At 33.3% G+C, this 23,910-nt stretch overlaps 1 protein-coding gene across 1 annotated transcript in view; it reads right to left on the bottom strand.

Moving 5' to 3' along the window:
* The window catches only part of LOC139482078 (myosin light chain kinase 3-like), a 39,520-nt gene that overhangs the window by 12,225 nt on the left and 3,385 nt on the right, over positions 1-23,910 (bottom strand). The window contains exons 2-6 of the mRNA XM_071265731.1: positions 17,059-17,138; positions 14,539-14,632; positions 5,768-5,971; positions 4,190-4,331; positions 293-492 (exon numbers count right to left, since the gene is read on the bottom strand). Of these exons, the coding sequence (XP_071121832.1) occupies positions 293-492; positions 4,190-4,331; positions 5,768-5,971; positions 14,539-14,632; positions 17,059-17,104 (686 nt within the window). The 5' untranslated portion in view covers positions 17,105-17,138. The remainder of the gene's footprint in view (positions 1-292; positions 493-4,189; positions 4,332-5,767; positions 5,972-14,538; positions 14,633-17,058; positions 17,139-23,910) is intronic.

The raw sequence follows: 23,910 nt of genomic DNA on the forward strand, positions 1-23,910 counted from the left end.
AACGTATTATTTTAAACCAAGCTAAAAGAAAATATATGACGCACTAATAAACAAATATAAATGTATGTCACACGTCAAATATTTGGTGCACACTGAATAACACGCATAGCGTGATATTTAAACGTTTGCACCATATTAATTATGTTATTTCAAATAGACAGTACAGTCATTCCATGTAACTTAACTTCAAATTCAATTTTTAAGATGAAAAAACGTTGAAATTAAACGACAAAAATTCAGCCAATCAGAAGACGTGTTACATTATCAAGTAAATTATTAATCTCAAACTTACAATATGTAACATATCACACCAATGCTCCACATGTCCGTTGACGGGTAAACAGGGTCGAAGTTTACAACTTCCGGAGCCATGAATTCCGGCGTACCGAATAGAATTTTCAATTCACTTTTCGGATTGTACTTTCGTGCCAATCCAAAATCTATAATTTTTATTCTGTTCCCTTGTCTTGATAAACAAAGAATGTTTTCAGGCTGAAATGACATGAATGCAAAATTAAACAATAGCTGATGTGAAATCAAAGTTAGGTTTTTCATTATTTTTTATTTATAGTTATTTTCCTAATACATGTAGTTTTTTAAGGTTTGATTGGCTTCCTTGCTTTGTTTGTATAAATGTTTGCTTAAGCATTGTTATTAGTATTGACATTTTCAATCAACAGGTAGGTGGGGTCTTCAGCTGAAATAATGTCTTTGGATGCTTTGGCCAATATCTATCCAAACAAAGCAAGCAAGCCAACCAACCTTTAAACAACATGCATTATGAAAATAGCTCTAACAGGGTGATATTTAATGTATAATAAATAAACTCATCATAGATACCAGGATTAAATTTTGTATTTACGCCAGACGCGCGTTTCGTCTACAAAAGACTCATCAGTGACGCTCGAGTCAAAAAAAGTTAAAAAGTCCAAATAAAGTACGAATTTGAAGAGCATTTATAGGACCACAATCCCAAAACGTCTTGCCAAATACAGCTAAGGTAATCTATATTCCTGAGGTAGAAAAGTCATTTTATCTATTTGTGATATGTTTGAAGCTTTCAATGAAATCGTTGATTTAAAAAGTTATTGAAATTGGTAAAGCTATCTTTTCTGGGTTTGTGTTTGAGTTTCTACATTAGGGAGCTACCATTTGATTTTTATGGGGGGGCTAGAATGAAATTTGAAAAAAATAGGCAGGACAGGAGTTTTGAGTAAAAAAAAAAGGCAGGATGAGACACTTTGCAAAAAAAAAGGCAGGATGACAATTTAGGTAAAAAAAGTCAGGATAAACTAATAAAAAAAAGGCAGGACCGAATAGAGTGAAAAATAAAAAGGCAGGACAGAGATTACAACTAATAAAAATGCAGGACAAAATTTTTCATCCTAGCCCCCCCATAAAAATCAAATGGTAGCTCCCTTAGTATGGCCTCGCCGTAGGCATTACAGATTACCCTTTTCCGTTTGTCTATCCGTTTCCCCCGCAATATAACAATAATATATATATAATAATATTATATAATCATATTAAAACTTTACTTTTTTTCTAACACAATTTGTCCTAGGAGAAGGTGAAAAAAATGTTGTACAACATGTACAAGTTAACATTTGTAGGAGGAAGGCAATATTTACTATCAAAGCTATTTTTAAATAGCTTTTGATATTAATAAACCACACAAAGCTGTTTAATAACCAACACCTTTATCTTAAACGTTAAACGGTCGGAACGAACACAATTTGTCCTCACGAAGGTGAACCAAATTTTGTAGGCGTAAACATTTGTAGAAGAAAGGCAATATTTAATTTCAAAGCTGGTTAATACACCACACCTGTACATAATAAACGTTAAACTTTGGAACGAACACAATGTGTCCTCACGAAGGTTAACCAAATGTTGTAGGAGTAAACATTTGTAGAAGTCAGGCAATATTTTTAAAATATCAAAGCTGTTTAATAGCCACACCTGTATCTAAAACGTTAAACGTTCGGAACGAACACCAATTGTCCGCACAAAGGTGAACCAAATGTTGTAGGTCTGGAGTAAATATTTGTAGAAGAAGGAAGGCAATATTTAATATCAAAGCTGTTTAATAAACCACAACTGTATCTTAAAGTTAAACTGTCGGAACGAACACCAATTGTCCTCACGCAGGTGAACCAAATGTTGTAGGAGTAAATATTTGTAGAAGAAGGAAGGCAATATTTAATACCAAAGATGTTTAATCAACCACACCTCAGTATCTTAAACGTTAAATGCTCGTTCCATTGACTAACACTTACAAACTAAGGTGATAAAACAGTATAAGACAATTAACATTCCTTGTTAGTAATTAAAACATTATCAGCACCATATGTTTTATATTAGGCCAATCAGAAGTGATATCTATTTCCTGAATAGTAGACAAACAAATAGCACCACTTCTTAAGCGTTGATTCTTCTTAATTGATATTCTTAAGTATTCGAATAGGTTGGTAATTGCTATCACGATGAATTAACAATGGCAGCTTGTTTTTTTCTAAGTTTAGGTTGTTTTGATTCATGCGATATGAAAAAAATGAAACATGTTTCAAATCTGCCAGATATTTTTGATCTAAAGGTGAAACAAACGAAACAAATACTTAAATTATATAAACTTGAATATTAGAAACTTACTTGAATTAATTTTGACAGGAGTTCTATTTTGAGATGTTAAAGCACGATTTTACATCATTTTAGGATGTTACGATTATTTGATTTATTTATGCGCAAGATTGGATCGTTTAAAAAAATTATCCTCACTTGTCTGCGCATGAACAAAAATGTAGGCTTACCGTTAATGGGGTACCACAATACAAATGAATGCATGATTTATATTGTGTTATGGTGATTTCCGTCACTTTTATAACTGTTGGCCCTATCAAAGCGGTCAGTCTTGTTGATGACTCAAGCGGGCCGGGTACATAGTTAGCAATACCGATATTCGCCAAAAAAATTGGCAATCAATCCAGAAATTTTCATAAGTGGGGGGCCCCTGTACCCCCCCCCCCCCCCCTTTCTCCTCTAAATCCGCCTCTGTATATGGTCAATAATGATCGTCGGTGAACAACGACCAGATAGGATAAATCATGAGCCTGTAATTTAGTAGTTGTCGTTTAATTGTGGCTGTGTAACATATTTGTTTTTCGTTCATTATTTTGTTCATAAAATTAGGCCGTAAGATTCCACGTTTTCTCGTTTGAATTGTTTTACACTTGTCACTTTTATAGCTAACTATTTGGTGTGGGCTTTGTTTATTGTCTAAAGCCGATCCGTTGTTAATTTCTGTGTCATTTTGGTCTCTTGTGGAGAGTTGTCTCATTTGCAAACATACCACATCTTTTTTTTTATATATTTTAGTGGTATCAGCTCATACAGCTTATATATTGAGATTTTTTTCATCATACGTCAGACTTTTGATTCTGTAGTAAGTTTACATTTTTTTCGACAGGTTACCTTCTCTGTGGTTGGACATCCTGGTACCCGGTTAATTTTGAACAATTCAAGTTAAAAAGAAAAATTAAAATCGACCTGACAATCGGTACTATTACTGTTTTATGTGTTCAATGAAAGACAAAATTATCGGAAAACAGTTTTCGAATAATTCTGCGCCCTGTAGCAATCGTAGATTCGTCGGTATTTGGCGGAATACAACGACTGACATTATTCGGGTTACGGAAAACAGTAAAGTTATCTCCCAATATAGAACCGATTGTATGTTTGATTTTAGTTCTTTTCGGTTGATTTTAATAGACCAAAAACTGGAATGTCCTATCACAGATTCTGTCGAAAAATCATAATAATCTGGAGTCAAAAGTAAATTATAGATTAAAATATGAAAATAGTATATAATCAATCACTACATTGTGCATCTCTTATGCCAAACCAAAAAGTATGTGTGTTTACTGTATCCCTACCTACCCTAAAGTTTTTTGGCCATTTTTTATTGAGCACTGTTAAAGTCACAATATTGCTCCCATAGACTCAATGTAAAAAAATCCTTACTAGCTACCTACCCGATTATTGTTCAGCATGTGACAGTAAACACACATACTTTTTTGTTTGCCTTAGCCACTGGCGTAGCCTTCAAACAGCAGACGCTTTTACAATAAAAAGAAATTCAAACTTAACTAACCTTTTTTTTAAATTTTAAAGTTTTTACGTCATAACTAACCTTCATATCTAAATGAAGAATGTGTCTGGAATGCATAAAACTAACACCGTCACAAATCTGGCGCATGAACATCACGGATGCTTTTTCTGTCAACACGAAATCATCGTTGATAACTCGCTCAAACAGTTCTCCACCTGTAACTCTAAAGAAACATCAATCAAACAATATTGTATTATCAAAACTTTGGCAGTATTATTGTTAAACAATACTCGAAGGGTCTGGATGGGGTTTACAGAAAAAACGAATCAGTTGTAGAGAAAACGAACCAAATCTACAGGAAAACGGCCCAAATCTATAGAAAAACGATTCAAATCTACAGAAAAATGGATAAAAAATAAAGAACAGCGAAAAATAGTATAAAAAATAAAGAATCCGGAATAATGGCCAAAAATTGAAAAGAAGAGAAAAACATACTTTAAAATAATTTAAATACAAAAGTACTTAAAAAAAACAAAAAAAAAAGGTATAATACTCAAAACTTTTGCAGTATCACTATAAAACTGTACTCGAAAGGATGTTGATTGGGTTTACGGGAAAACGGATCAAATCGACAGAAAAACGGATTAAATCTACAGAAAAACGAACCAAATCTTCAGAAAAACGGTTCAAATCTACAGAAAAACGAACCAAATCTTCAGAAAAACGGTTCAAATCAACGGTAAAACGGTTCAAATCTACGGTAAAACGGACCAAATCTACAGAAAAACTTACCAATTTTACAGAAAAACGAACCAAACACAAAAAACGAAAAAAAAAGGACAAAACTAAAGAATCGTGAATAATGACAAAAATATAACGAATATAGAAAAAAAAAATACTTAAAAATAAAATAGATACAAAAACGAAGGACCCCTATCAAGACCATCATTAGTTGTTTTTATACTTTCTAGAGCAACTTTCCACCTGCCATTGTTAAGATGTATCCATCAAACAACAGCGGCTAATCAACAACTTTGGCATATCAATTAGTCTAAATACAGATATAAGAAAAATGTGAGAACAATAATGTTCATTGTTATCTATTGTATTATGCGATCATTGCCTGTTGTTAACGCTTAGTAAGTACATTGTAGAAGTACATTAGAGGATCAATACGGGAGGTCCTTCAATTCTCGTTCGTTCATAACTGTTTTTTTAACCCTAAGTATGTATAGAATACCAAGCAAGCGAAATTAGCTGGCAGTTTATGGAATCGGCAAACGTGTTGCATCCTTGAAATAAGGCGACATGTCTTTTGGCTATGAGCGAACTCGGAAATCGAGTAGAGTCAGGATATAGTAGGAATCAAACATATAGAACATATTGTGACTTTTTGCCTTCTATATATTGTCATGGAAACAAGGGACTATATACATGATATACTTTCAAAGAATGGAAGGTGCTGTTGTTTTGGTTTTTTTAAATAACTCTACAAGTGTTTGGGTAAAAAAGAAATGTAAAATAACAAAAAAATACAGAATTCCAATGCAAGAACAATTCAAAACGAAAAAAAACCTTATCAAATGGCAAACGTACTTATAACTATTTTACCAGACGTGTAATCCTTATAGTGTGTAAAATTTAGAAAATAATACTTACAACTCTGTTACAATACAAAAAGCGCTTTTATTTTCAAATGCGTCATAAATCTGTAATAGTCTAGGATGCTGGAGGCTTCTCATGACCTCCACCTCGTTTGTAACATCTTTACGTTCTTGTGGTCCACTAAATTCTATAAACTTAGCTGCTAACTGACGCCCAGAACGCTTCTCACGGCATGGTTTAACTTCGCCAAACTTCCCTCTGAATAAAATCATATGTATATATGCAGTATGGGCTTTGCTCATTGTTGAAGGCCGTACGGTGACCTATAGCTGTTAATTTCTGTGTCATTTTGGTCTCTTGTGGACAGTTGTCTCATTGACAATCATACCACATCTTCTTTTTTATATTTAACGTGAGGAAATATTGTGTTTTGACATACAAAAAAGAAAAATGAAGTATAATTGCCAATGACGCAACTCTCCGGAAGTCTTAGAGACCAAAATGACGATGAGAATTAACAACTAATATAGGTCATCGTACGGCCTTCAACAATGACCAAAAACCCTAAAATGACACATGTAAAACTATTCAAACGAGAAAATCAACGTCTATGTTTTGTACAATATGATAAACAAAAAACAAATATGTAACACAGCAACAAAATACAACGAATAAATTACATGCTCCTGACTTGGGACAGTTACATACAGAAAAAAAGCAATAATTATAAAAGATTTACCAAAAACTCTGTTCAAAAACTATTCGTAAAAAAAGAATGAGAAATGAAAAAAAATAAGCGGTCAAAATTATAATGTCACTTTATGGATAAGGCCAGAATATTTGCATGTCAGATCTTTCATGATCCAGTCGTATTACTTGACCACTGTTACTTTTTGTGTGTGTTCGAACGATTGTTTTCAACAAAGCAATCTTGATATATAAACATTCATATGTGCCGCCCCATTACTGAATAATATCGATATAATATCGATATCGACATTTTAATCGAAAAGGAAAATATTTCATCTTCGTTGCGCCTCATCTTCATATATGTATGTATAGCGTATGTGCATATCTTTTGTCAAATAATATACAAAAGAAGATGGTGTATGATTGCCAATGAGACAACTGTCCACAAGATCCCAACATGAAACAGAAATTAACAGCTATAGGTCACCGTACGGCCTTCAACAATGAGCAAAGCCTATACCAAACAGTCAGCTATAAAAGGCCACAAAATGACAATGTAAAACAATTCAAACGAGAAAACTAACGGCCTTATTTATATACCAAAAAAATTTAACGAAAAACAAATATGTGACACATAAACAAACGACAACCACTGAATTACAGGCTCCTGACTTGGGACAGGCACATACATACATAATGTGGCGGGGTTGAACATGTTAGCTGGATCCCAACCCTCCCCATTATATTAACCTGTGACAGTGGTATAACAGTACAACAAAAGAACGAACTATAAAAGTCAGTTGAAAAAGCATGTCACAAAAAATGCTAAAACGATTCTTCTAATTTGTATGTTTTGACAGTAAAAGTGTTATTCTCTTCACGAGACATATATCATCATTATTTAAGATTTAGCTATACCGTTGTGATGTTTCTGTTTTGTTTATTAGATACATAGATGCAAGGTTTTACGATTATATCATCAATTATTAGTAATATTTCATCTACGTTATGATTATATCATTAACACAAATTGAGCACGTGCTAGAAAGATCCTTACAATCAGGTCAAATTATGATCTATAATGAAATCATCGGCAAACTTTACGCTGGATGATGAATTTACTATTTCTTACGCCATTTTATCAAGCAACATGTGCACTCTCAAGATTTATGTTTATAAAGCCGTGGGTATCAATGCATCGATGCATGCATGGCCGAGTTGTCTTTTTGGATTTATCTATTCTTTAACTAGCCCGTCAACACTAAAGGGGTTCGTGTTATCATGTGTCTTGTGTTCTTTTATTTGTCTGTTTGTCTGCCTTTTTTTTTGCCTTGGCGTTGTCAGTTAATTTACGATCTTTTTAATTTTAATGTTCCTCTTGTATCTTTCGCCCCTCTTTTGCAAGTTCGAATCAAATCATTTTTGACTAGTATAATATAATTACAAGCTTTCCTATTGAAGATCAGAGTTTATCTACGGGAACTCTGCGGCTGCCTACACCAATAAAACTGACCCTCACGTAAAAAAAATAGGGCTGACAGTCGCGTAAAACACCAGCAAATCTTTCAATAAATACTAGATTACTGAATAATTTGATATTCTCATTTGTTTTATTTGTATAGTTGATTTTTTGACGCAAGTTTTCATTGCTATAACTAATTAACTATTTTTTTTCACTTTTCCCGTCTAAAAATACGATATTTTTTATCAGTTTGAAAATGTTCAGTTAACCAAATATATAGTGCATTGAGAGACATATATTAATAGAGACCTTCTGAAATAATGTCTTAGTGATCTCAATATATAATATCAAGTCGTGAGGGGATAAAAGAGGGACGAAAGATACCAAAGGGACAGTCAAACTCATAAATCTAAAACAAACTGACAACGCCATGGCTAAAAATGAAAAAGATAAACAAACAACAGCACACATTACACAATATAGAAAACTAAAGAATAAACAACACGAACCCCACCAAAAAACTAGGGGTGATCTCAGGTGCTCCGGAAGGGTAAGCAGATCCTGCTCCACATGTGGCACCCGTCGTGTTGCTTGTGGGATAACAAATTCGGTAAATAGTCTAATTCGGTAGGTCACATTTATGAAAGGGAAGGGGATTGTAGTTACGACGTGAGGAACATATCCGATATCATTTAGGAATCGGTTATTCCATAACGGTCAACCAACTCGTGATGGCGTCCGTAAAATTTACGAAGGGATGATTTCAACTTCACCATTTGGAACTCTTGGTTTAATAGCTTCCTTATGAGCAGCAACCCTCTATCAAGAAAATCATGATAGGAAATGCAAGCACGGGAATATCGTATCAATTGAGAGATATATACCCCGTATGCAGGTGCTGCACGTGCTGGAATGTTGCTACTTAGAAATGGAAAGTTCACAATTGGAAAGCTGAAATCTTCTCTTTTGTCGTAAAGTTTTGTTTTCACCCCCCGACCCTCATTGTCAATTTCTAGATGTAAGTGAAGATATGAGGCCGATTTAACTGTATCTGTAGTATCCTTTATCTCTAGCTTGATGGGATAGATGCGTTCCATATAGTCACCAAATTTTTAATTATTTGATGAAAGAACATCATCTATATAGCGGAAAGTAGAGTTAAAGGATATTGCTAACTTCTTATCTTTCTTCCTAAGAAGTTCCTGCATGAAGTCAGCCTCATAATAATAAAGAAACAAGTCGGCAAGTAGAGGGGCACAGTTTGTTCCCATTGGAATGCCGACAGTCTGTTGAAATACACGTCCTCCGAACGTAACAAATATGTTGTCAATCAAGAAATCAAGCATCTTGAAAATATCAGTTTCAGAGATTTTTTTGTTTGAATCAGAGTGGTCCTTTACAAAGTAGGATTTATCCCTCCCTAGGACAAGATACTTGTATCATTCTTTTTTATGAAGCAAATCAATACCAACTCTTTCAATTTGTCTCTTAGTTTGGAATGTGGAATACTAACGTGTAAAGAGTAGAAAAGTCAAATGTTTTAATACTGTTACAAGATGAAAGAGAATTAGATTGTATGTACTCTAAAAGATCTTTGGATAAGATGATTGTTTAAGGATTATCTGATTTTATTTATATCTCTTAGTCATAATATTCTTGTTAAATTTTGTACAAGTGCTTGTTTAATGTCCTTTGGCAAAAATAAATAAATGCCCACATCCCCCGCATAAATTTGAGCCCCCTCATGGTGTTGGTTTTTTTTTTTTTTTTTTTTCATTATACGATAACCTGGCCGTTTTTATAGTGATTATTTGATTTTTTTTATTATCAAGGTTTGTTTAAGGGGGTACAGAACACCTAAGAAAAGATAACTCTTACTCATAGTCTGATTCATTGCTACGTTTTAAAATTATGTGCAATATGTAAGCTTTTAAAAGATCATGATTAGAATGTTTACATTATTGCTAAGACCAGCTGTACACCCTTTGTTATTCTTTTAATCTTTTAATTCATTTAAAGTTACTCATTTTCAATAAATGAATCTTCAATGAGACATAATAGGGAAATTTCAAAGTGAAATAAATTTACCAAAAGAAAACCAGGACGTTAGAAAAGGAGGGAAACAGAAAGAGAAAGTACCATAACTGTTTTCGTTTTTTACTTGGCAATGCCTAGGTCTTAAAGAAAATGAAATAAAGTACAAAAAGTCAAAAGTCTAAGGATGCTACCATTTGATTTGAGTGGGGAGGGCTAGGATTTAAAATTTTGTCCGGATTATTTTTTTTATAGTTGTAATCATCATTATTGTGCTGCATTTTTTATTTTTCATTCTTTTACGGACCTGCAATTTTCATTAGTTTACTGAAATTGTTTTCATAAATTGTCATCCTGCTTTTTATGCCAAATTACTGATGATCCTGCCTTTGTTTGTTCAGAAGCCTGTCTTGCCTTTTTTCAAATTTCATCCAAGCCCCCCCCCCCCCCCCCCTCCTCAAATGAGGGTGGATAGGACCTTTACCGGGACTCCGGGATCGAGTGTTTTTAAGGTCAGGATTAAGGGATTGACCCTTTCGAGATCCAGAAATTCTTTTTTCGAATTTCGGAATGTCAGGATTTCTGGACCTCAGGATTTTGTTTTTTTAAGCCGGGATTTCGGGATCAGGACCCCTCCTACCTCAAATGGTAGCTCCCTTCGACAATAAAATTTTAACAAAATAAATAAGAATCCCTGGACAATTACACAATGCTTATGTTTGTAGATCTTATCAAATTGATTAAATCAAAACTGAATTGACTCCACAATACTTGTTTTTAAACAAAACATGAGGTTTGATTTTTAAGGAAATACACTATGGCCTTAGTAATACAATGTAATGTAAAAAAGATTACGAATAATTTATAATTTTATAATTGCTGTCATATTTTTTACAGTGTAATTGAATATTTATTGCATGATTTATATTCATGTAAAAAGTTAGAAGATACCCAGAGGGATAATCAACCACCAGTGCATCATTTACATGTCACGGAACAAGGCAAAAAGAAGGAAAAAAACGTCCTTTTCAGTCCAAAAAACACTACACATATTTTTTGCTTTCTTAATTCATCTGAATAAAAAAACTTTATCTTTCTAGTATCTTTTTCCAACCTTTATCCTGACAGGTGTAGAAAATTAACGGGTGTCTTCTATTCCGTCCGCAATTTTAGGGAAAGTAAAGTCTATATTTAGAATCATAGTTGAAACTGAAACTACACATGTATGATATAAATAGAACATGTCATTTTCGCTTTATCAAATTTAAATTTCGAAGGGATAGCAAAATTTGTTATTTTCTTTTGTTGTGCATTTGTCATGTTATTAACTTGTGTATCTTTCCGAATTTTTTTTTATCAAATACAATTTTGAAATAAATATAAAAAAGAAAGTGTGGTGTTATTGCAAGTGACAAGTGAAAATGTTTCTTCTCAAGTCTCAATTCAAGATTATTACTGAATAGAGTAATCATTTTCTATAATAATAAGGGGCCCCAAAAATAATGTGAAACTTGTAACTGCCGTACGTGCTTTTAACTAAAAACCAGTTGTATCTAATTTTCATAACCTCTACAGAAATACTAAAAACATTCTATGTTTAACGAACTTAATTTAACAGTATAAGGATGTCAGCTCTAATTCATCTCTTATGAGCCGTGATTCTTTGCACCAATGGTTTTGTCGTTAAGTTTTGAATTGTATATTTTTGAATCTGGCCAAAAGACCAATAAATTGAAAATCTTGATCATGTAAAGCAGCTGCCAACTTTAAAGCTTTTCCCTATGAATCATGTGTATTTTTGGCGTGTCATGCTTTTAATTTCAACAGCTTGTATCTCAAATGAAAAATCAGTTACATCCTTTTTTTCCCCCTGCAACGGAAAGTCGGGGGAGGGGGGGGGGTTTATTGTTTTACCCCTGTCCGTCTGTCCTTCCGTCCGTCCCATTATTGGTATATAGTTATTTGGCATAACTCCTCCTACTGTTTGATTTCTAGGAAGTTTTCACTTTGCTGTCTGTTGAGTAGTTAAGTACGTACGCTGGGCTTCAATTGAAACGATTCCCTTTTCAAACAATTTTATGTGACTACATGTCCATTATTTATTCCGTGTGCATTGAATGGGTTGACATGTCATAAATCTTTCTATATTGTTGTATGGTCGATTAAAGCTTGTGTAATATGATTTTTTTAAATAAATATGAATTCATACTGACTACATAAAAGTCATGGCCCGTACAAGTGTTTCTTACCAAAAAACACATTTATCGTCCTTGAGGTCAAAGTTCAAGGTCACATGAAGGTCAAAATTTTAAGAAGGCACACCACCTCATGATGATACATCCACATGCCAAAGATGTAAGGCCTAGGTCAAAAGGCAAAAAAGTTATGGCCTACATGGTTGTGTTTTTCACGGGGAAAAAAAACATAAAGTTGACCTTGAGGTCACATTTGAAGGTCACACAAAGGTTTCCATGATGCAAGACACTTAACCCTGTGATGATACATCAACATGCTAAATAGCTAAGGCCTAGTTCTAAAGACGAACAAAAATATGGCCATTATGTACTTTTTGAATAGATTTTGCTCTTATTTAATGAACCAATTTGAGGGTGGGGCGTAATTTAAACTTAAATACCAAAAAATCTAATGGTTAAATTTTAAAATAATTTTGCAAGAACAACCGACTAGTATAGCACTCCAAATGCTTAGTTTTATGAAAAAATTAAACGACACATTTTTTTTTCAAAAAAAAAAATCTTCTTCAAATACTAGAAGCACAGCATTCACTTTTCGGGGCTGATTCTGATACCCCCTATTAAAGTTCTGGCAAAATTTTAAATCCGGAATATAAAACTTACAAGGAAGGGGTATCAGTGAACTAATATTCACCTCAGCTATCATTATTAGCTATGCTATTGTCAATTTAGGATTAAATTTTTAAATTTTTAACAAATTCAACCCTATACCCATATTTCAGAAACTTCCAATTTTGGCCGATACTAGTATGTAAAAGATGCCATATTTGAGTTGCCAAATCTTTTAAACCTATGGTTCAAATCTTTTAAAATTTTTACAAGATGTTTAGGTTGGCCTAGTTTATCAATGAAAAAAAATTAATAAAAATTAAACGACAGGATTTTTTTGGGGTATAGTGTTGGGTACCCCCTTAAAAAACAAACAAAAAATGATTATAATGTTTATGTTGGCGAAAAAAAATGTGATTACGTGATTACTTGGACATCCCAATGAGGCGCCTTATATGTCTGCTTCCTTGTCCTGGTTTGACTTTACGTTCGATCCTCTTTGGTTTTATCGTTTCCACAAAGTTTATAGTTTTTAGAATTTCAAATAGTTTTGCCCTAAGAATCACTGGAGATATAGAGATTATCGAAATGTGCATCTGGTGCAAGACATTTCATACCGTTAATGTTATTAAAGATACAGAATGCTATTATCGATACAATGCACTCAAGTACGTGTGCATTTCCTCATTGATAATGGTAAGGTATAAATCTGATTTGTTAATGACATTACACACTTGAACATCCCACATTTCTTGAACTTTGCAAAGAGGTATAATCAAATGAATTGATAGCACCTGTTAACGTAATTCTTTATTGTCTCTTAATGTTTCGAATGCACCCTTGGCTGATTTTTTTCAAAGAGAAAGGCCAAATGTAACACATTCAGTCCGTATGCATTTTTAAACAATAAAAAAAATGTATATGACTAAAGGAACATTTATAATCTGGTTTACACCATACAGCGACGACTTTACTTTTCTCTTCGTTGAAATATCCTGTTTGTAGTAGTTTTAAAAGTACTTCAAATTAATTCATATTTAGTCTGATCGGAAATTATAAGACTAACTGTACTTGAACCTCCAGCGCTGTGTAATTCCGACATGCTTGAGTCTGGGCCAATGACCGATTTTGCATGAACTGTCATGACTAATTGGGGAAAAAATAGAAAAAAAAGCTGACAGCAAGGGGAATTCATACATATGCTGGCAGCATTTCATAAAACATATGGATGCATCAATTATTGAGTTCCTCTAAGTGACACTTTTATTTGGAATATTCGCACTCACATTTAAACATTCTATAGACGTCTTGTCATGTGTCACGCGGTACACACTTAACCCGTAAACACCACGTGATGTGCTACGATATAAACTTTTTGTTTAAAAGCTATTTGCAATTTCTTGAATGATTTTCGCATTCCTGGCTTCAAACTTATATTTATACAGTACAATGTGGAGGAGTCTCGTTCAAAATTGACTACATAATCATTGAAAATTGTCCAGGTCAACTAAGCAAAGCCAAATTTAACCTATGAAAATATTACAACGGAAACTGTTTTGTAAAGGAAAGTTTGTAAAAGGTTTTTACTATAATGATTGTTCCTTCTATTGAACAAATAAAGTTAATATAAAGATGAATTGTGGTTTTTTTTTCTCCAACAGTTACTCACTTGACACAATCAAGGCAAAGTGACTATACTTATACTGATGTTCTTCATCCAGAAGTATATCAGGAACCTTTGACCGAGAATTGGTCAAGAAATCAGAAAATAAGCAACCTGCCATTGGAAAATACCTGTTTGAAATAAGGTTCATAAAAGGACAAGAGAGCCTTACCTCCCAAGTAGATTATTATGGATATCATATTCATCAGTCACCCATTTTGATTTCTTTACAGTGACGTAACGTGGTTCAAATGGTGGTTCATCACCTGAAATGTACAATAGAATGGTCGAATTGTTTACATGCTACTCCTTCTCAAAATTCAATCATTATGCTACATGTAGATTTAATAATGTGAATATTTCAAAACTTTTTCTAAACTTATGGCGATTCCAAAACGAAGGTCGCTGGTCATGTTTTGGAATTTTGGTCAGATTTTCGGAATCCTCTAATTTTATCCATCTGAATGCCTTAACAAATTTTGCCATGTGACCCCCATTTTTCTTTTTATGATTATTTGACATGCATAATGATAAGCTGTCTGTTAATTATTTTGCAACTTAGAAGCGAACTCCCTTAACTAGACCGACGGAATTTTAATTTAATGTTTTTATGACTTACCGGTATGGCAAGGATTTATATAAGTACTAATAAAAATGGCTTCCTGTTTCATTTCATATAAGTTGTGGTGCGTTGTCAGATGATGAAGGTGATAGGATTGATAGAATGCTGAAGCTGATCATTGACTTGTGTCAGAAATCTCGCAATCGTTAGTGGTTTTTAGTCATAACTTAGGTTTTTGTCTAGGGTAGTTACTACTTTGGTGTTTATGGCTTATCTTCGATAGTCTCTTTTTTATTCGTGACTTTTCTAGACGTATGACGAGATCAAAACTTGTTCGTCTTATGGCAATATTGAAATGTTTCTAGACTCATTATGCATGGTTATTGAAACTTTTCTAGACTTATGTCAATATTGAAATTATCCTACACTTAAGGCAATATTGAAACTTTTCTAGACTTATGACAATATTGAATCTTTTCTAGACTTATGGGAATATTGAAACTTTTCTAGATTTATGGCGATATCAAAACCATTTTTTTTTTAGACTTATGGCGATATCAAAACTTTTCTAAACTTCTGCCGATTTCAAAACTTTTCTTTACCTACGGCAATTTCATTCTTTATTTTACTAATGGGGTATCAAAGTTATCTAGATGTCGATTAAGAGGCTGACATATTGTTAAGGATGTTCGCTGCTCAGTTTCAAAATAAATAATTTTTCATAAAACTAGTATGTATTGACATGATTGATAGTGAATAAATTGATGAATAAAAAAAGCAAAAAAAATATAAGGGTCAATGTGCTTGTTTTCGAGATATTAGCCATTGAAATTTTGGCGGGAAAATGTTCTCTCTTGATTTTTCATAGCTTTATCATTGACTAGTTAAAGTTCTCAAATACTATTAGAAAATAAATAAAGTTTTATAAGACAAATGACTTATAAATATACGCGTAAAAGATTTATAAAAAGAAAAATGGGGGTTCGTTGGGAATTTTTTTAAGGCATTCAAATTGATAAAACCAGAGGATTCCGAAAATCTGACTAAAATTCCAAAACATGACAAGCAGACACCCTTAATACATTATTGCCTTTTGTTAAATCCACGTGTTGGCCTCTGAATTTCATTTGAATTTTGGTAGTTGCACTGTGAGACATTGATCGCATACATCACAGCTTGTATTCAAATGATGGCTATATAAACACAGGCACTTGTTTCTATCCATTGGAAGACCCACTATCAACGTATATTTACGAGAAGGTACCCAACTACTTTTTTACCTCTCCGCTTAAAACCCTTATTTCTCTGTCAATTCAGTCTCAAATTTTTTGTTCCATACACCATTCGATTCATGAAAAGTTTATCTTTCAGATGATATGCATTGTATTTACCCTTAGAGTACCCCTTACCCCCAGTACACAAGATTTGTCAATGAATTTTCATGTGATCGTTTTTAGTCCAACTACAAAATACAACTACTTCCGTTTTAGATAATTTGCATAAAACAGTGAAACATAAGTCTAAAGAGTCACAAATGATTAATGTAAAATCTAGAAAGTGAATGACCCTATGAACTATGAACCGACCAATCACAAGCGGTTTTGAATTTTTCTGCTATAAACCGGTTGTTGTTGTATTTTGTAGGAGGACTAAAATGATAACATGAAAATTTATTGACAAATCTTGTGGACTGGGGGTAAGGGGTACTCTAAGGGTAAATACAATGCATATCATCTGAAAGATAAACTTTTCATGAATCGAATGGTGTATGGAACAAAAAAAATTGAGACTGAATTGACAGAGAAATAAGGGTTTTAAGCGGAGAGGTGAAAAAAGTAGTTGGGTACCTTCTCGTAAATATACGTTGATAGTGGGTCTTCCAATGGATAGAAACAAGTGCCTGTGATATAAAGAGTCGGGTAAAGTACCCGATTCATAAGTTAGCTTTCTCGTTACTGCCATCCTTCTTTGATATATGATTGATATGTGCATTTAACTGTGTTTTCGTTCTATTTTTTGCCGTTATCATGGTTATTACTGAGTTTAAAGCTTTGTCGTAACTTACATTTATTTATTTTTTCTATTGGTGGTCGGAATTAGTTACTTCCCTTGAAGAGTTATCGTACTTACCACCTGCTGGTTCGGTTTCATCTACAATAACACGGTGACTAGTCATATTCTAATACCATCTATAACTACCATTTAATAATCTGTAAACAAATAAATAAACACTCAAAGTTTCATCTACAATAACACGGTGACTAGTCATATTCTAATACCATCTATAACTACCATTTAATAATCTGTAAACAAAGAAATAAACACTCAAAATTAAAAAAAAAAATGCAGTGGTGGAGCTCATCGAAAGGCTCTTAAGGTGGTATTTCCCTTTCAGTCTTTATTAAAACAAACAACAGGGTAACAAAGGAACAGACACTTAAAAGGGTTTCAAGTTGCAGGGATCACCGAACGGCTCTTTTCTGGATATATTTGTACGGTATAAGCAAATGAAATACTGTGAATTCATTTATTTTCGTGGATACAATGTACCAATTTCCTTGGATTGAAGAAAACTTTTTTACATCAAAATAACATTCAATCAAATTTTAGTATACTGTGGATTCATAATTGTTCGTGGGACACTGTACCAATTTTCGTAAATTTCGTTGTTATAGTTGAACCACGAAATTAAACGTTTAACATATAACAAATTTCATATAGTCTTATATGCAGACTTTGGCAAATATCAACAACAAAAAACGGAAATTGGTACCCACGAAATAAATGAAATCACAGTAATGTGTACAGGATTAAATCCGCCTATTTATATTGTTTGCAGCGAAGAATGCTTGCGCAAGCATTAAAACAAACAAAACAAGCAAGTCAATCAAAGTCTTAATATGTACAAGCATCAGAAAATTAGCTCTTAGCTTCATTACAGTGAAATAACAGTTGTTCTCCATGTGAACTAAGTCAGACATATACCCAGTCTGGCTTGTACAGTCTAGTAACACTATCAGGTATATCGTAGATGATTACACTGTAAAAATAGTGTTTAGATCTTATTAAAAAGACAATTGTAAGCACATATTATGTGCACTTTTTTTTTTTTTACATGTTTTGGTCTGATTGCGCATATACATGTTTTGGTCTGATTGCGCATATATACATGTATGGCATAATATATTATATACGAAATACTACTAAGAGAAATTTTTCGTCCATTTGATAAATGCGGGTCAACCTTTGAGTTGTAATATCTTTGAAGAAAATTCCCAAGACGGTCTGAAGTCAACAGCATTCCTGTTTTAAAGACCTAGGATTTACAAAAAGTCAATTATGAGGATACAGACTTTGAAAAAAATGGGGGGGGATAAAACGTGACTCTTCCAATTGTTTTATCCTTTTTTTGGAAGACAATATTAGTTTCTTTTCAAACGAAATAAATTATGCCATTTTAAGGTTACCCACTTCGTCAATTTTGTGCGCTGTGAGTGTATAACCCTAATAAACAGGCAAAATAATGGTTAACTTAAAACAGTTATTTAATCACAAATATCTTCTGTGAACCGAACTGTTTTGTCTTTGGAAATCGTTTAGAGATTAAGAATACGACTTAATTTAAATTTAAGAATTTGTTATCTGAAAATGTGTTTAATCGCATCTACCAACTCGAAATATATCAACCCCCAGCTGCTAATCTCTTTTTTTTAAATACATTAACCACAAAAATTGTAAAAATGCAATTAGGTTTTTACAATAACAACGTCCATTCTCATTTTTTATGGCAACGACAACGTGCCGTAAAAGCACTACCACCATGACCACGTGACTACCAGTGTGGTTTTCTGGAGAATTCTAAATATTTGGTAATAGATCAAGGTACATAAAACTTCAAATGCCTCAAATTGAAGTTTTAAAGGAATTTGATAACCATATGTCTCTCATGAATTCAGCATGTTTACGATACACGTAGAAGAAACTGCGCATTAAAAAGGTTTAATTGAAAATCATGCGGAACATCTGTATAAGATTTAATTTATTCTTCATAAAGAGGAAGCTTAAGACAATTAACTTCACGGCCACTGTGAGCTCGGCTGTGAGACAATGGTGAAACACAAGTTAATTGTTGGAGTTATTACATAATTTTTATCGGAGCGTATTCTTTTAACAAAATCGAGCAGTATTTTTTGCCCCTCTTATCTAATGTAACATAATCAAGAACAGTAAGATTTGTCGATATTCTATTTTCATGGAGCGTAAACTGCAGCTAACTTGTTTTTTTAATTCTTAATTTACACTAAGAATGCTAAGTGCTGATTTTAAATTTCACGATAAAGTATCATCCTTAACAAATACCAGATTACAAAATCGGTCAAACAAGTTGCAGGAATACACAACAAATATGTATACACTAGTCAACAACAGAAACGCTACACAAGTTTGAATATGAATAACTGTTAAACATGTTAAATGATCCAATGAAAAACATTCATTCACCATTCGACTGTCATACAAGTGAGAGGTAATTAGTTAGCTATAAAACCAGGTTCAATCCACCATTTTCTACATTTCAAAATGCCTGTACCAAGTCAGGAATATGACAGTTCTTGTCCATTCGTTTTTTATGCGTTTAGTTATTTGATTTTGTCATGTGATTATAGACTTTCCAAATTGATTTTCCTCTGAGTTCAGTATTTTTGTGATTTTACTTTTTACTAAGCAAATGCATATGATTAAAAGAATCTGACCAAATTGGGGCAAATTCATTTTGCGGAAGATGATAACAAAAGTCGGCACTTATTTCGAAGATGAGAATCAAGTATTTACATACCTGCAAAGGCATTCAAATTTCAAGCAGACCATGTTTAATTTTTTAATTTTAAGTTCTAATATCGATTATTAATTTTTGTAAAAAATACGATTTTCGAAATAACAAAAATTCATCAAAATTATTTTTTGCATTTTTTGCATGAAATCTATGTCTATAAAGAAAATAACACTCTGTAAAATATAGACCGATTGGACAATTATTTACCTTAGGACAGTGTATCCAATTTCATTATATACATGATATATGGAAAATACATTGCCTTGTATCGTTTCTTGAGGTGTTTAGTATATTACACCTTCAGGGCGTGTGTTTAATTTACATCAATATATTATTTATTGCCAATGAAGAATGGTATTTTTCAAAAATTTTGTATAACCGACTTTTGAATTCGGAGATCAATATTTGTTCGACGGGTTACCTACTTTGTGGTAGTAAGATTGTTTGGTACGATCAACTAAGCATGGTGAAAGAAGAAAAAAAGTTTTCAATGCGTAAAATTTTGGGGGAAAATTAAACGTTTCAGGATGATTTTTCTTTGTAAAAGGAAACATAATGCAATGAATCCCCCCTCCCTCCACCGATTGTAAGCTTGGTTTATTTCTTCGTACTCGCTAGTGGATAGTTGTCTCATTGGTATAAATCATACCAGATCTATTTATTTTTTTTAAAGTCAAAATGGTTTATAATAGACCATACGATGTATTTAAAAATTACAGACTATTGTTATTATTGCATTCAATCTTACTGGTACAATTATACTGAATGACACGTTTATAAAATTCTAGATGAGGGTCCTTCATTTTTGTATATTTTTAATTTAAAATAGTTTTCTCTACTATTTACCCCCCCCCCCCCCCCCTATAATTCTTTCAGTACCCAATTATTATCATGCAAAGGATGTAACTTTATAAATGTAGATAATTCAATGCAGTTTTTTGCACACATATTTACAGTTTTATTTAATTGAAATTGACATTGTGGACCAATGACCTTCATTAGGGTCATAAAGTCAAAAGTCAAGGTCATATCCTAAATAGCGAATTTTTATTTTTGTCATATTTTTACAGTTGTATGTGTGTTTACGAGCTTTTCAGTGCATGCTACGCCTATTGGAACATGTACTTTACATTACGAAAAGGAAAAACCTCTCGATTGTTCATTATCATTTTAATTGTTCCTACTGTATATCTTCAAGTTTGATATAGACACAATGAATATATTATAGGAAAGTACATAGATTTTTATGAGCGTTTCTTGGATTGTTTGATCATAAGTATCTCGTTACCGGCAATAACTATTAAAAAAATGTACTTTGTTCTGATTTTGGCAGTACACAAGGCCTGAGAACACATTCATGTCATAGTGCATTTCTTTAAAACAATACTTGTAAATTTAACAACTCCCACACGTTAAATCCGTATACGATTTTGACAAAGTTGTTTACTACTTTAGGACAAATTATATCAAAATTATAGAATATTCTATCAAGCTCTTACTCAAAATTAAACATGGACAAATTTAATATATAAAATTAATTTTGACAGCTTTGACAACTATACTCTTTTTTTGTCTTTTTTAACTGGTTCAAATCACTACTTCACATAACAAATTCATACCCGAAATAATTATGTTTTAATACATGTAATTTCATGCCCTACTTATATTGACTTGCTGGGGTATAGAAATATGGTCGCTTGGTCTTCTCCCGACCGGCAGTAAAACGCTTGCTGAAGTTGGGCGTCCGTTTGGCTGTGCGGGATGTATCAAGTTCGCAGTCACGTCCGTCAGAAGGGGACGTTAAATCCGATGACTCGTGTAAAGAGAGTGCCACGCTCTTTACACGTTAAGAACCCTTGCAACAACTCTTTGAGGGGTCCGTAGGTGGCCTGTTGCAAGGCAAAATTTCTGTCCCTATCCAATGTACCCTCATTTTCCAGTGGCAGTCCAAATTTCCCCGACCATCATCCTAGATGGCCTCTATTACAACAACCTACCTATTGTATTCATTGTGAACTTGTTCTCGTCCTGAATATGCATGAAATATTTGCCACTGGACATTAAGCAACCAACAATCAATCAATCAATATACTGACTTGCTAGTCTATCCATTTGTTCATTCAACATTAAGAAATAGATTTGGAAGATGCGTAGAAAAAAAATGCAAGCTATACTCTGTCCACACTAAGGAATATTTGTTGTTCACGGTCAATCTGTTAAATTACTGGTCAAAGATTGGTAGATAGCAGTATCTTGAGAAAAGAACTTATTAATAAGTCTTTTGGTAAATGTAGACTTAAATTTACATCACATCATATCAAACTTTCCCTGTTTCCTTCTTTTAAGAGCTAATTTCCACTCTGGAATATTGCCATAAGATAAATAGTGCTTGTAAAATGCAAAGAACATGTAAACAATTCAAGCTTAAACGCTAGGTAGGCTAAATGAATATTCTTGTAGATTTCTGATACGAATCATATGTTTCACAACAAAATGAACATGTTTAGATTCAGTTCTTATTTATCTATTATTTTATCATAATCATAATGATATTAGCAGTATTTCGTATTATTAGGGTCTGGTGTATTCTATATTTATTTTATTTTTTTATTATTTTTTTCGTGGTGGGGGTGGTCATTTGCTTGCAACAATTTTCATTTTGTTGCTAATTATTCGTCATTGTTTAGTCTTGCCTATGTTTCTTTATTTTTGTCACATACTCTCTATTCTGAACCCCCTAAAGTACCCTCTAGCATGGCTCAAAGCAAACACATGCAAGAATGAATTTTCTGAATCTAGCACATTGTGATATCATTATGAAATATGATATTTTTATGCGAGTTATACTTATGCAGAAGCACGCCTCAAAGTGCGGGAGTTTCTCGCTGCATTGAAGACCCAATGGTGGCCCTCGGGTGTTGTCTGCTATTCGGTCGGGTTGTTGTCTTTTTGACACACTCCCCATTTCCATTCTCAATGTTATTTGTAATGCAATGTATAAAAGTATTGTTATATATAATGCTTGTATCAATTTACAGCACGTTTGAAATGCAATTGAAAATTCATAATCATTTTTATTAATTTTCTTTAAATCAATAAAAACTCACTTTAGATGCCTTTTCATGTAAAGGACCTAGAAAATATAGTGCTGTAGTTTTAATTGGAAGTAGTTGACAGCATCGTAGTTGGTTAAGTGCAACGATCCTGTACTCTCCCCACCACGCCTTGCACGTGGGGAACAAAGGACTGGGCGGTTACGCTCGGGTATGTAGAGAAGTTGGCTTACATCATCGTAGCTAGTCAAGTGAAACGATCCAGTACTCTCCCCACCACGCCATGCAAGTTGGGAAGAGAGGATTGGGCGGTTACCCTCGGGTATGTAGAGACGTTGGCTTACATCATCGTAGCTGGTCAAGTGTAAATATCCAGTACTCTCCCCACCACACAATGCAAGTTGGGAGGAGAGGACTGGGGTAACCCTCGGGTATGTAGAGACGTTGGCTTACACAATCGTAGCTAGTCAAGTGTAACGATCCAGTACTATCCCCAACACACCATGCACGAGGGGAGGAGAGGGCTGGGTGGTAAACCTTGGGTGGCGACGTTGGTTTACAGTATCAGATTTGATTTGACAATTTTAATCTTGTGCATATTTGAGGAACTCAATGTGCAAAATTAGCTAAGTGAGTTCAACGTTTAATACACTCGAGACACGTTTTGCTTACTTTCAAATTGGTGGTGTTTTTAAACGCAGTGTGTACTGTTTTCCCCATTTTTTCATATTTTGTGATAAATTAGACTTCAAACTTGTTTATCATTTCTTTTATTGACTAGTGTAGTTATGAAGAGGCATATCTTGTTTATATTCATCATATATATTGCCAATGAGAAGTTCGTTGCATGCATGTACAAACCCACAGCAAAAATATTGTTATTGACATACATGTATTGTCAGTGGTTGAGTAATAAAGACACATTCCTGCATGTCCTTCGGTGCCGGATGGATGTATGTAGTTGCTAACAATGATTACGGTCTCCTTATTATAATTAATTCAACACATTGAGGATTTTAGCTTTATAAAAAATATATGTAAATAATAGTTTCTCTGTTTTAAATAATAAAATATAGAAGACAATTTAAATGGCTGCCG

Source organism: Mytilus edulis, chromosome 7 (assembly GCF_963676685.1).
Source record: "Mytilus edulis chromosome 7, xbMytEdul2.2, whole genome shotgun sequence".
Lineage (NCBI taxonomy): Eukaryota > Metazoa > Mollusca > Bivalvia > Mytilida > Mytilidae > Mytilus > Mytilus edulis.